Source organism: Maniola jurtina, chromosome 12 (genome assembly GCF_905333055.1).
Source record: "Maniola jurtina chromosome 12, ilManJurt1.1, whole genome shotgun sequence".
In the NCBI taxonomy this organism is placed as follows: Eukaryota; Metazoa; Arthropoda; class Insecta; order Lepidoptera; family Nymphalidae; genus Maniola; species Maniola jurtina.
In genome coordinates this window covers 1,694,686-1,710,239 of record NC_060040.1, presented here as the reverse complement: position 1 = coordinate 1,710,239, position 15,554 = coordinate 1,694,686, and the positions used below count along the sequence as shown (strand labels likewise).

The 15,554-nt window shown below is 37.9% G+C and overlaps 1 protein-coding gene across 3 annotated transcripts in view; it reads left to right on the top strand.

Moving 5' to 3' along the window:
• The window catches only part of LOC123870431 (serum response factor homolog), a 315,743-nt gene that overhangs the window by 299,006 nt on the left and 1,183 nt on the right, over positions 1-15,554 (top strand). For 2 of the 3 annotated variants that reach the window (XM_045913742.1, XM_045913740.1), the window contains 3 exons: positions 12,031-12,164; positions 12,853-13,097; positions 14,366-14,526. In XM_045913742.1, the coding sequence (XP_045769698.1) occupies positions 12,031-12,164; positions 12,853-13,097; positions 14,366-14,517 (531 nt within the window). In that variant the 3' untranslated portion in view covers positions 14,518-14,526. The remainder of the gene's footprint in view (positions 1-12,030; positions 12,165-12,852; positions 13,098-14,365; positions 14,527-15,554) is intronic. The other variant, XM_045913741.1, reaches the window with a different exon arrangement.

Below are 15,554 nucleotides of genomic sequence, written 5' to 3'. Positions count from 1 at the left end.
ATATGTGGTTTTAAGAAATAAAGGTGTTGATAGCGTAATGTTTAAGATTCGACCTCCTATTTAAGGGGTCCATGGGGTTCAATCCCGGGCACGTTTCTCTAATTTTTCCGAGCTATGTGATTTTTAACCCCCGAGCCAAAAAGAGGGGTGTTGTAAGTTTGACGGGTGTATCTGTGTATCTGTCTGTGTCATCGTAGCTCCTAAAGTAATGAATTGATTTTAATTTAGTTTATTTGTTTGAATGGTGGCTTAATCGAGAGTGTTCTTAGCTATAATCCAAGAAAATCAGTTCAGCCGTTTGAAAGTTATCAGCTCTTTTCTAGTTACTGAACCTTCGCTTGTCGGGGGTGTTATAAATTTTTTAATTACACTTGTAATATCATATTTTAGTGAAGATCAATGTAGAACCAACCAATGTCAGATGGCCTCGGTGGCTATCATACAACGTTAGAAACTGAGTAAGTGAATCAGCCCGTGGACAATAATGTACCAATTGTTTGTATCCATTTCTTTATCTTTTTCTCACGTTAAAAATAATAATGTAGAGATTTTAGAACCATACCTACCTTATTTATATCTATGAAGTGACTAAGAGGCTTTATATGTGAATTCCCTCGGGCTTGCTCTCTTGTTGCACAAATACCTAAGCATTTTTCCAGCAGGCAGTGTAAAGTAGGTATAGCTTTAATACCTCATCAAAAATAAATTATGCGATGCGGTATTATTTATACGAGGTGAAAAGTGTTAGCGAGTAAATAATTCGTTCATTGCTATTTATTTGGAAACGGCTATTCATTTGGCGTAGCTGATTTAGTGTTATTAGGCGTAAAAACCACTAGACAGGCAAATGGGTGCAAATGAAATGTGGTCATGAAAATTAAGTGGTTATATTGTTCGGGTGCATTGTGAAAATAAATGTTTAACTTGGTTTTGTTTCATATTTTCAGTACAAAATATTATTAACACTAATAAAATATGTAAATACCTAAGTGTTGTGTTTTGGAAGCTGTTTCGTTCACACACGTACACGTACACGTTCATTCATACATGTGGATATACGAGTACCTTTTTTTTTAATTCAGATACAAGTTAGCCCTTGACTGCAATCTCACCTGGTGATAAGTGATGATGCAGTATAAGATGGAAGCGGGCTAATTTACAAGGGCTATGACAGTTTTTATTATACTAACACCCCTTTGGTTTCTACACGGCATCGTACCGGAACGCTAAATTGGTTGGCGGCACGACTTTGCCGGTAGGGTGGTAACTAGCCACGGCCGAAGCCTCCCACCAGATCAGAAATTTAGAAATTACAAAATTCTAACCCCTTGCTGGAAATCAAACCCAGGACATCCCACTATAAGGCCACAGCGCTTACCACCGCACCAGACAGGTCGCCAACCTATTGGTTTTTTAACAGTAAATTTATAAAAATAGCCTACTAGAAAAATTAAACTTTTTGTATCTATTTCTTTATCTTTTTCTCACGTTAAAAATAATATTATTATAGAGATTTTAGTATCATATCTACCTACCTCATTAATATCTATTAAGTGACTAAGAGGTTTTATGCTAATTCCCTCGGGCTTGCTGTTTCCAATAAACAAATCCCATAACAATGTATGGCCACCATTAGATCTGTTACGTCACGCATATTAAGACCCTTTCATCTTGCCGCCCATTGTGCCCGCTTCCGTGTGCGCACGACGGTCAGGTATAACTCACGAATTGCGAAAAAAGAAATAAATCCTACTTCTGCGAAAATATATTGTCTTATTGCATGGAATAATTTATTGCGCGTTTAAAGCTGTGTTTTAATGCAAATCGAGTGTCTTTCTTCTGATAATTTCCATAGTATATTGTCATACTATATTTAGCTATATGTATAAAACTATCTATAATCTTACTAGCTCGTGGGTGACGGCTATTTCGACCATCCATGGGACTAAGATAATTTTCTTCGGTCAAAAAGAGGGGCTTTTCATAAAACCTGTCATCGTGGAAGTTGGTTGGTTTTCTAACACTCATCTACTATGGGGTGAAGTGAACTTTGCTCCCGTAGGGGTAAGTGTCCGTAATTTTTTTAACGGATGCTTATGCTCTGAGGAATGTAGGTATAGCTGCCAAAATTCAAGTTTAAAATAGGCTGCTAGATATATATAAAGTATTTCTATCTGCCTGTTATTTTTTCTGTTTTTAACCAATTTTGATATAATTTGGTACAGAGATAGTTTGCATCCCAGAGACGGACTTAGGCTACTTTTATCTTTAAAAATCATAGAAATCCTACGAAGTTTTTAAAAGCCCTAGATATATTATTGCAAATTTAAGAAGGCTGGATGGTTTTATTACCAACTGAACTGCATATCCTTAAAAGTAGGTCGAATTCGTGTGAATCTTCGTGAATGGCTTTGGAAACTAACGTTTTCCGGTTGTCTTTTTAAATAGCTCAAATCTCGGAAAATTCAGACATAATCAAAGGAAATGTGAATGTATGGCAGCCCTAACTTTATTAATCGCATTGGCGGCTTTAGCACGCTTTAGTCCCCGTGCAAACAAATACGACGCTTTACGCGAAACAAAAAACAACAGGTGAAAGCTATTGTTTGTTAGCAAATGAATTTCCATTTTCCACTTGAAATTGAATTGCGTCAGTGATAATCGTACTGTATGAATACAAGTGTTGCCGGAATGACTATTTAAATGTCCAAATTTTCAGTGAGAATATCCTTTTTCCCGTAAAGTAAAAGGGGCTTATTTGTATTTTAATTACTCGTAATTTTCACTGGATTTTTTATTTCTGGTGATGTCAAATAGCTATAAAATTGGCCGTCTGATTTTTGTCGAATAGAATTTGAAAATAATGCATAATTGCAAAAGAATATAAAACAGGTACGTGCATCTCACTAGAGATCTTATTAAACTTGACTAGCTTATTAGACTCATTTTTGTTTATATTATGACAATGTGTGGCTATATTTAGTTTTTTTATTCATCATCATTTCAATTTACATGTAATACTAATATTACAAAGTGGTAAAAGGTAATTTGGATCTCGGAGGTGGTATTCGAAACTATTTATCCGATTTAAAAAATTCTTTCACTAATAGATAGCTACATTATACCCGATTGCTTTGGAATCTAGGAATTTATCCCACTTCACACTAATATTATAAAGGTGAAAGATTGTGTGTACGTATGTGTATATGCGTGTATGTTTGTTACTCCTTCACGCAAAAAATACTGGACGCATTTGGCTGAAATTTCAAATAAAAATAGATTATCCCCTGGATTAGCACTTTAGCTACTTTTTATCCCGGAAAATCAATGAGTTCTCACGGGATTTTTAAAAAACATATATACACGCGAATGAAGTCGCGGGCGTCAGTTAGTATTACATATTATGTATCGCGGACGAAGTCGTGGACAAAAGCTAGTTAAAAATAAACACAAGAAGATGCTATTTTCCAAAATTAGAATTTTTATACTTATACAAGTTTGCCTCACCCGCGTACAATGCTCTCGTTTCTTAGAACCTAAAATGGGAAGCAAATAGTTATTATATTATTAACATTAGGAATTACGACACCTTATTGTCCATTGCAATAGACTAGAATCTAGTATAATGTAGTTTCTTGATACTTGCGCCACAATCGGATATTAACAAATAAGATAGCTGATTTAGATTTAAAATGTGTCTAGAATCTTAGAGAACATAAGGGAGAGTTTAAACGATTATAATAAGAAAACTTTACAGTTAATTAAGCATTTAAACACAATAATCATAATATTAATAACAAAACTTCACATGGTGAGGAAATAAAAAGATTGATATGATTGATTGATTGACGAAATAATAAATTGTGGAGCTGCTAAAATGGTTTATTTATTTATTTACTTGTTTAAGCAATTAAATATTGCTTTCTTTAACGGTAAAAATACTTCGTGAGGAAAATATACTGCACCTGTGCCCCATCGCCTCATACCCCGATTGCCATGTCGACCTGTCGTGAGAAGTGATTTATAGATTAATGATTACAATTCAAGCCTCGCGGGAAATTATTGTCTTGGCGTCATGTTCAGGTTACAGTAAATACAGTTGTTAGTAACTAAAATGAAACAAAAAAAAATTGGTTGTCTGTAAAGTCGGTTTACTGACTATAGTTGAACGTGACAACAAAGGCCGATTGTACTTCTTTGTCGCTCGTTCCGCGCTCTCGCTTGCACTTCAAGCCTTACATGGAACGCCTCAGAGCGAGGTAACGCCGCATGAGTCATGTTTTTTCGTGCGTGCAGCCGGCTCTATCGAATTATAAGACGTTGTCACGTCAAAACAACAAGATCCGAAATGAAGAGATTTACAGGAGAACTAAGAAGTTTACCTCGTTTTAAAATACTTGCAATCCCTAAACCTAACCACCGCCGTGTCCCGATAGTAAATCATTATTCGGCCCGCCATCCGCCATACAAATGTCTACCGCGCAAACACGTGTAGCTGAATACCTATTATATCGCGCGGAATGCATCTCCTTGATTTTGAATGCCTGCTTATTATGCACCCATTTACACCCGAAGCTTGGCTACATCGATGCATCGATCGCTGGAAATGATCTAGAGGATATTTTATTTTACAACTAGATTAATTTAATTTATTTTACGTAGAGTATAATCGGAACGGTAGTGCCAATTACACTAACTAGATGGTTAATGATAAATTATTACTAAACAAACACAAAAGAGACAAATACTAAAGGATGAAACAAACGACACAATAAAGGATTTTGAATTTTGAATGTACGCTGAGAGCACTGATTGATACTGAATGAATGAGGATGATGCCTGCAACTTCGTCTGCGTGGACTACACTTTCAAATCTCTATATTACCTTAGGTTGAATTTTCGAAAATACTTACTTAGCGAATTTCTACATCATAATAGCTAATCTATCTAAATAAACTGTCATTAAAAGCAAATACTTTATACCGATTCCAAACATATTAATTATGGAATAACCCAAGGCTAACTTTTGTCACCGACGTTGTTTATACTGCATATTAATGACTTTTTGGACATTTTTATTGAAAATACAGAATAAGGTTCTTCCAGAGGCTGTATTCAAGTGGCCAAAGATACGCAAACAGTAGCCCAAAGGCGTACGATACGCATCTCGGAGCGCGGCGGTAACAAGCCCCTTGTTCCTGTCAATCGCGCTAATGTTCCGAAGCGCACAATTGACCGCTGACTATACTACAGTGTGTACGAATAGCTGATTTTCATACGCTTGTACGCGTGGGAGTTGACGCGAGATTAGATCGCGGCTTCGATGTTAGGATCTGTAGGATACAGCTGGGGGCAAACAAACAGGAGTACCTACCGACTGCGTAAAATGTTTGCTGTTGGGGTTTAAAATCATGATGATTTTATGATACAACCTCAATTTTCTTTTTAACAGTCTTTTTTACTTAAAACAATCATAATCTTTGGTTTGTCGAATGATATAAAATCAAAACTAATAGAGTTTCATTTTGATATTTTCGATTTCAATAAAATGTTCAAAGCGATAACTGTGCAAAAGTGTGAAGGGTTGAACAGCTCTTCTTAGAAATCTAGTACAGCTATTACGCTGTCAATTATTTTCAGATGCAATTATGTCATCAATTTAAAACCTAGTAATCGTAGAACTAAGTGATAGCCGTCCGACTATTTGGGAAGTCGGGGGTTCGATCCCGATCACGCACTTCTAACTTTTCAGAGTTATGTGCGTTTTAAGCAATTAAATATCAATTGTTTCGACGGTGGAAGAAAACATCATAAAGAAACCTGCATGCATGAGATTTTTTAAATAAGGTGTGACGTCGACCAATCCGCACTTGGCAATGGAAATTGGTCAAACCATTTTCATTCTGAGAGGAGACCCGTACTCAGTAGTGAGCCGCTGATGAGTTCAGATGAGTGACGACGTGGAATTTATAAAATTAACTAAAGCTTACCTTACCTATGAAACTTAACATAAACGAGGATAGCAAACAGTTCGTGTATTTACACTACGTACTCATACAATAGAAAGGACTCACAAATTACTGACCACCCCTTTTCATAATAAGCGGATTACGGACATTGTCCATACAATTGCAACAATATTTCCTAGCCCAGTGCAGCCCAAATACAATTACCCATATTATGTGTTGCACTGACTAAAAGCAAATGATAGATGGAGCCATCTCAAGCAAACGTGCTCATAAAAGTCAATCGTCTGCCTCTCTTAATACGTATATTCCAATACATTTGAACCCTTCTGGACTTTTCATACTGATTCCTGTAGGTATGTCTATTTCTACCAAGAAACAAAGGTTCTCGTAAGACTTTTCCTTTACTAAATAGCATTATTGTGTGTGTGTACTTTACAATAGAATCTTTGTCGCGTTTGGAATCCTCGTAGCTTTTAATTTAAGTTTACGTAGTTAATTATTATTATCATTAGTTGCTAAATTCAACACTTGACAATCAATAATTGTTCAGTAGTGATTTACTATAAACAGAAATAATTAGGCACTTATTTATATATAACGCAAGCACTGTTAACTGAACCTGTTTGTTCCAAAATCAGTTTTTATGACTTATTATATTGGCAACTTGTTCGCCATCTATCATTAACCGTTATTCTGTGTCCCCACATTATGTGCTAAAGTATTAAGTACATTTAATGCGTACAAGGGCGTGTAATTGGCATTGAATAATATCATATTGTTGGAGGTACGCGGCGATACGTGAATGGACCCTTTGAGCGCTTCTGTGTGGCCCTAGATATGAAATATTTAGATTTCTACACAATGTAAATAAAATCTAAATACTTAGCTCTAGATATCATGGGCCAGTATAGATCTTATAGCACAATATCTACCTAGCTGCGATATTTCATGATTATAAGTCAACGGGAAGTACCTTATAGGTTTTCCTGACGGACAAACGGACAGACAGACAGACAACGAAGTGACCCTATAAGGGTTACTTTTTCCTTTTGAGTTACGGAACCCTAAAATACAAATTAGCGCAATCTATGCATCTTACTAGTGCTTAAATTAATAACAGAACTGGTACTTATATCTAGAATTGTTGCCGCAACGAGAACAAATTCGACCTCATTATCGATTCACCATCGAGTCTGTATGAATCGATATCAGACACGATCGGATGCGATGTTATCTCGATTGTGCTCGTTAGTGTATTCTTGATACGTTATTTTTGATTGCTCGTGTATTTTTGATACGTTATTTTTGATTGTTCCCGTTGAATTTCAAGCTGATGATATAGGTAATATTCACTGTTTTCGAGTGACTCGAAAGCCTGGAGGTACTTTTCGATTTCTCGATGCTTGTAATCCAGTCACAAGTTTTATACATTGTAACTTTCGTTAGGTACCTCATTGAATCCTGAAGTAACAGAAATAGGAATAGAAAGAGTTTAATTTTTTATGAGATTAATCATCTAAAGAGCAACCTTTATCTTCAAAAGATTACTGCATTAAATAAGACACTAGAAATTTTGATTTTATTACAAATCTAAATAAATAAAACAAAAGTGCGTAGTTAGTGATAAGAGCGGTGATAGCCTAGCGGTTAAAGTCGTCCTCCTCCTATTCGATAGGTCGAAGCAAAAGTGAGTAGTTAAAGATATTACAGTGAAGAGGTAGTGGGTTCGATCCCGGGCACGCACCTCCAACTTTTCCGAATTAGGTAAGTATGTGTGTTTTTAAGCAATTATGTATATATCCCTTGCTTTAACGATGAAGGAAACCTACATGCCGGGGTGCTCTCCATAATGTCCTCAAAGGTGTGTGATTGCCAATCTGCACTGGGCCAGCGTGGCAGACTATGGCCTAAACAGTTCTCACTTTCAGAGGAGACCCGTGCTCAGTAGTGCGCTGGTAATGATGATAACTCATGCCTGTCAAAAATGCTTCAACGGAAAACAATGCAGTGAAATGAAAAATTGTTCTTGATATCACAGTTGGTACCTAGGCACATTTGTTACCAAACAAATAACAAAGAAATATGATTTGAAACACCGAGCTTACTTACAGTTGCTTGCTGTGATTAAATCATGAATTTGTTATAGACAGTGTAGGGTGGATAAGAACTTTAATTCAGAGAAGAAAGTATTACTGCGAGGCATTTTATTAAACTAATTAAAACTTGTCGGTGTAACTTTTCATTATATTGTTAATACTTGTATCTATTAAGTATATTTAGTATAATCTTTGTTTTAAAAATCCCTTTGGAATCTTTTAATTTTCCAGGATAAAAAGTAGCCTATGTCACTCTATACATAAGTATTTAAGTACATATATCCATGCAAAAAAACCATATCGATGCGTTTCTGGTCACAGTTTTCATTTCTAATACTATCAAATCTTAAGTAAGTATACTACACCCAGTACTTAATTTAAAATCATTGCGAAGAGTTAGAAAAATACTCATTTTTTTTAAAGTTAAATAAACTACATAGGAATGTACTTTAGGATTCTTCTTTTCCACTATCAGGATAGGATGACGATATGTGTAAAGCTGTGATAATTTTCTTATTGCCTCAATACAGAAATTTATTTATTATTGCACTAGTGCGATAAAAGGTGGTATCCATGTTACAATGAGCGTATATTTTCGTCAGTGCGTAGGCGTAGGCTTTGTGCGTCGCACTAAATAATAATAATTGTGCTTAACTAACTACCGTTTAACGCACTCGCCGCAGCGCTGTTCATCTGATAACACAGTACCGTCGGCAGAACAAGAACAAAATTTTAATAGAAATTTGCGACCTTCCTAAATTATCAAACCATACTAATTCCATTCTTAATATTATAGAAGCCAAAGTATTGCCCAACAGTTTTTGACCCAACTGATTTTGATGAAATTTGCTAGAGAGTTAGCCATCCTGGGGAAGGACATAAGCTACTTTTTATCCCGGAAAATCAAAGAGATATGGGATTCTTAAAGGCCCATCCGCAATACAGACATACAATATTAAAATTTACAATATTAAAGTTAAGTTTTGATTTAACCTAGTGGCACGGGTTTCTATTGTTCGACAATCAGCTAATTTTCTACTAAGTATATCCAATTTTGACTATAGTTTTCACCGCTTCTCTCATCACTAGATTACATACATCTGAACTCATAGTCAAAATGCATAGGTACCAGATTAATAAAAAAATTGGTTGTCTGTAAAGTCGGTTTACACGTGACAACAAAGGCCGATTGTGTTTCTTTGTCGCTCGTTCCGCGCTCTCGCTTGCACTTCAAGCCTTACATGGAACGCCTCATGGTAACGCCGCATGGTAACGCCGCATGAGTCATGTTTTTTCGTGCGTGCAGCCGGCTCTATCGAATTATAAGACGTTGTCACGTCAAAAATCATAGCGACAACTTTTTTTTTTGCTGTCAGTACGTGTGTGCATTCACAATCGTCTAAACTCTAAACCTTTTTTGGTGTCCTAACAGTTGTTTTGTCCGGTGCCTGCTGACGTCACCATGGCTCATTACTGGCCGGCTGTATCATGGTATCACGATTGTATCATGGATCATAAACTGAACCGACTTGCTAAACTGTACAGAGCAAAAGTTTTTGGAGCTTTAGCGCTTTTTCTTAATGTCTTATGAATTACCTAATTGATTATTATCATCATCATCATCATCAGCCTGTGGACGTCCACTGTTGGACATAGGCCTTCCCTAAAGAGCGCTACCACACCCGGTCCTCAGCCTTCCTCATCCACATGATGAGGTTGATGATAATTGATTATGCTGGAAGAAAATTATATAGTTCACGCTAGACTTAAAAGATTAGCTTCATCATGGTCATCCCACAACCGGCTCACTATGACTCCTTTAAGAATGAGAAGGGTTTGACTATACCACTTTGGTAAACTATACCACGCTGGCCAAGTCGCATTGACATTACTTATTTTATTATTATTTATTATTGACTTCAACATTACAGGTTCCCACCCAATGTTTTCCTTCACCGTTAAAGCAAATGTTAGAGGTCGCGGGGTCGGACCCTAGACCTCCAACTAGACAGATTGACCATTTAGACTATCACCTTTTCACGAGTTACACTCACCACGCAGTGAAAAATCTTACAATTAAATCAGCTGTCGAAAATAAATATATATCTAGGAGAAACTTGTCAAGAGATCGAGGTCAAAAAAACTTGTAAACCAAATAAAAATAACAAGCTAATAAAATTCCGTCATGCGTAAAGGAAAATAGACACAAGTTAGACGACCAAGCGAACCAAGTTTTGATATTCCCAATAGTTTTGTGACGAACTTTCCGACTTACACCAACTTTTACGAGTTTCATGTTTACCGTAAAAACTTCTCCTATTTACCTTTGACCCTTGAATGACTTTGGTTAGATATCAGTAAGTAGGCTTAGACCACAGAGTAAAGATGGTTAGGCCATCTACCTATAGGTACATTCATGTCCATACCAATATTATCACTACAATACAATTTTCAAAAATCCTTTCTTAGCATCATCGCGGCGTGATTGAAGGACAAACCAACAATGCAATAAACCAACAAACAAACGCACTTTCGCATTTATAATATCTCCTTTCAAATTCAAAATTCACACTTAAACTTTTACAAGTGCTTTTGAATCGTCAAAATAATCTACCACTGGTTCGGAATGTCGTTCCTACCGAGAAGAACCAGCAAGAAACTCGGCGGTTGCTCTTTTCAAGTATTCAATTTACAATAATATGCCATACTGTATACAAGCAATTTCTATAACCATATCCTTTTGATGTACTCGTATGTAATGTAATAACACACATATTTCCGAGTTGTAAAACTCTGTTACCTTCTCTCGCCCTCGAGTGTCGCAGGTGCAAGCGACGCGAGAGGCACTCAATAAGATTTTAGCTCGAGCGAAAAACATGTCCCACCATATACAATACTTAATAGCAGTTATAGCTAGTATAAAAGGTGGAGTTATTAGGTAGAATTTATCTATATAACGGTTTTAGGAAGCTTTTTAAAGATGTAAACATTTTGTCAGGTTTGTCAGTTCGAGGAACTGACATAGATGACTTTGAAATGATGATTACATTAGAATAGATGACGAGGTTCTAAACTGGCAGCTGCTATGGTAGACTCCTAGGGTAATCATTGGTAGTCCATAGTCAGCAGTGGACACGCTATAGATTCGCCGTTGGACCATGTGGACATGGTCCAACTGCAATCCAATGTATAGCGCGTTATTCACACAGTATTTATTTAACCATAAAATTGATTTTTATGTAGTTTTCAATTGTTTTTGTAATCTTGTAACGCCTACATAATATAAGGCTTAATGTAAAAATAAAACAATTGAATTGGACGGAAAAAGTGTGTTTTGGTTTTACGGAATGAACCTAAGTATTATAAGTACTTACAGGTTGTACTATACTCACGTATTTAATCGATGTATGTACGCCCGTCTAGTTTCGAACCCATCCGGGGACATACTTATAATGAAAAATGAAAAATCCTATTATAATGTCAAGGATTATTTAAATGATACGAAAGCTTATGAGTTGCCAATCAGCTTTGGTAGTTCTAATAAGTATAAGTGATTTTGTAAAGTGGTGATCATAAAAAAAAAGAATACCCGGCTGAGTTTATTGTGGACTCTTCTCAGACTTGGGCGCGTTTGGAACCCTCGTAGCTTTAGTTTTAAGTCACGTAATTAATTATCACTACTATATCGTACAAATTTAACAATTCCGCCCATAGTACCATTGTCCTACTTTGAATATTTTTTTTATTTTTTTTAAATTATATAGACTAGCGCTTGGCTGCAATCAGACCTGCTAGCAAGTGATGATGCAGCCTAAGATGGAGCGCGCTTGCCTAGAAGTTGCCTATTCACTCTTGACTTGAATATACCCATATTATAGGTGGAAGGGAAAACTGACGCCGGAAGGGCGTTCCATGATTTTGACTCTTGACTTTTTTTGACTTTTAATGGAAATCACTCTCCACAGGATGAACCGGCTTCGTCAGGCGACAGTGGCGACGAGAGCGGCAGTGAACCGGAGTCTCCCAGTGAAAAGCTTCTACAGCAGAACCACAAGCAAGATTGGGTGATATGTACGGACAAGGAGCGCGAAATTAACAGGTACAGACGAATTACCAACCTATCTACATCCCTACATTTATATTTTTTAAGTCTCAAAATAAATTAATCTTTTGAGTCCCATGATTTTTGTCAGTCCTAGCATAGACTACGGTCTATTTGGACTGCAAATTGCAAACACCAGTCTCAGCTTTTATCCAGTGCTTTGGTCTAAAAAGTTTGTTGTAAAATGTTCACTTTTTATTAAAAGTCTGTAATTAAATTAAAGAAATAAATAGAAAAGAATATCCCTAGGGACGACCTCCTGGCGCAGTGGCGCTGTGGTCTTAATAGTGGGAGGTCCCGGGTTTGATTCCCGGCAGAGATTTAGAATTTTATAATTTCTAAATTTCTGGTCTGGTCTGGTGCTCCCAAAGGTGGTTTGGCCGTGGCCTGTTACCGCCTTACCGGCAAAGCCGTGCCGCCAAACGATTTAGCGTTTCGGTACGATGCCGTGCAGAAACCAAAGGGGTATGGGATTAATAAAAAGAAACCTGTCATATCCTTTCCAGGTTAACCCGTTTCCATCTTAGGCTGCATCATCACTTACCACCAGGTGAGATTGCAGTCACGGGCTAATTTATATCTGAATAAAAATAAAAATAAAAAATCTTGGGTGTAACCTGATAAAAAGCACATCAAAGAAGCTGCTGAGAATAAAATTTGAACAATATTCTTTTTCTTGTTACAGAGAAACTCCATCTGACAACCAACCGTCCACTTCAACGTCAAATCCTGAACCAGAGAGCAGCAAGTCAAGCCAACCATCCCTACCAAAGCTACTGCCAAAGATAGATCTACCGGGAGGAGCGATGCTGTACCATTCGAGTGTGTTGGGCTTGGACGGCCTTGGAAGCAACCTCGGACTGGGCAATCTGGCTATGGGCTACCCTCACAGTTTCATATTAGGACTGGCTAACCAAGGACAAGAAGGAGGTAATTCAAATTTAATTTTAAAGCCAGTAGCGGTAGCCATCCTTAATAAAGCTGAGTGGTACTTCACACCGGAATAGCTTCTAACCTTATACCATGCTCGAGTTAGACCATACATGGAGTACTGCAGTTATTTATGCTCTATCAACTACAGCTTGATGCCTTTGATTCAGTGGATCGTAATGCTAGAAGACACATTGGTGACCAAGCGCTGATAAATTCTGAGCTTCAAAGTTTGGATCATCGGCGCAAGGTTGCCTGTCTGTCGGTATTCTACAGGATATATTTCGGAGGGTGTGCTAAGGAATTATTCGGCTTCAAGACACACACGTATAAAACCATAGCATCCATCATTGCACTAGGGATGTATTTCTAAACGATTCCTTAAGAAAATCATAAAATCCATTAAAAGCACTCGGAAAGGCACTCTTTCTTAGTGTCAACATGGGTTATAATATTTGTTTGACCAAAATATGTTTCTTTAGCATAGCACTGTACGAGTGTTGAATATTGATATAACAATATGAAGACGCATTTTGTAACATATAAATACGCATAGGGAGATGTATGATTTTCAGAACAGCATAAAATTAGCTTGCGGTTGAAACATCACCAGATAAAAACTTATAGATTGTCTCTATCAAATTTTCAAGTTCCAAGACTATCAATAGCCTTTGTCGATCGAAACGTCAGAAATTCATGGAATCCGTGTAGATATCTCCAGGCAAATACATGCAGCGTGAAAATCGATAACCGCAAAGCTGAACGGAATTTCGGAGGAGGATCTGAATATCAGTTATTGCTAACCGCATTATGTCTGTGTTCACACCAAACGTATTGTCAGCCCCGAATGTTAGCGAACACTGCGCAGTTTACTACTTTTTCATATTCAACTTTTCGTTTACATCAAACCGGCAATAGGTACTTTATTAGAGTTCCGTACCGCAAAAGAAAAAAAGGAACCCTTGTAGGATCACGTCGTTGTTTGACTGTCTTTCTGTCTGTCTGTCTGTCGTGTCTTTCAAGAAACCGATAGGGTGCCTACTTCCCGTGGACTTAAACTCATGAAGTTAGTATAGAAAGTCGAAAAGTGAAAAATCAGTGGGCTTAACCATTTTGAGTCACCAACCAATCACAAACACCCGAAATTCGATTCCAAAATGTTTTCAAGAAACATTCGAAATCATTCAGAGAGCATAGTTTTGTTTGTAATTATAGTGTCAGTATGCCAGTCAGTCAGTCATTTAACTTAAATCATATTTTAATCACAGCATCATCATCGTCTACTCAACCGCAGTTCATCACAATACCGCTGTCCATGGCGATGGCTGCAGCGTCAGGACCAACGCCCAACGGATGTCCCAGTGCCTCTAGCGATGACAGCAGTGAGCTCCAGGACCTGAGCACTGGAGGGAGGAAGTGAGGGTTACTGGTAAGAAAACTTGTAAATTCGAATACCTAACCAATGTCCAACGGCCACTTTAGCGCCTCCAATAACGACAGCAGTGAGCTCCAGGACCTGAGCACTGGAGGGAGGAAGTGAGGGTTACTGGTAAGAAAACTTGTAAATTCGAATACCTAACCAATGTCCAACGGCCACTTTAGCGCCTCCAATAACGACAGCAGTGAGCTCCAGGACCTGAGCACTGGAGGGAGGAAGTGAGGGTTACTGGTAAGAAAACTTGTAAATTCGAATACCTAACCAATGTCCAACGGCCACTTTAGCGCCTCCAATAACGACAGCAGTGAGCTCCAGGACCTGAGCACTGGAGGGAGGAAGTGAGGGTTACTGGTAAGAAAACTTGTAAATTCGAATACCTAACCAATGTCCAACGGCCACTTTAGCGCCTCCAATAACGACAGCAGTGAGCTCCAGGACCTGAGCACTGGAGGGAGGAAGTGAGGGTTACTGGTAAGAAAACTTGTAAATTCGAATACCTAACCAATGTCCAACGGCCACTTTAGCGCCTCCAATAACGACAGCAGTGAGCTCCAGGACCTGAGCACTGGAGGGAGGAAGTGAGGGTTACTGGTAAGAAAACTTGTAAATTCGAATACCTAACCAATGTCCAACGGCCACTTTAGCGCCTCCAATAACGACAGCAGTGAGCTCCAGGACCTGAGCACTGGAGGGAGGAAGTGAGGGTTACTGGTAAGAAAACTTGTAAATTCGAATACCTAACCAATGTCCAACGGCCACTTTAGCGCCTCCAATAACGACAGCAGTGAGCTCCAGGACTTGAGCACTAGAGAGTGAAAGTGAAAATCGCTGGGAAGAAAACCTTTGTAAATTCGAATGACCAATACTCAACGCCCGGATTAGTGCCACCAGATTACTGTTAATTGCTGTAAACTACACTAAACAGACCTGAGCACCTGAGGAGAAGTGAGGGCTACTGGTAAGAAAATCTGCTATTAACCTCTGTATAAAATATTCAACGCCAATCACAGCGCGTCCAG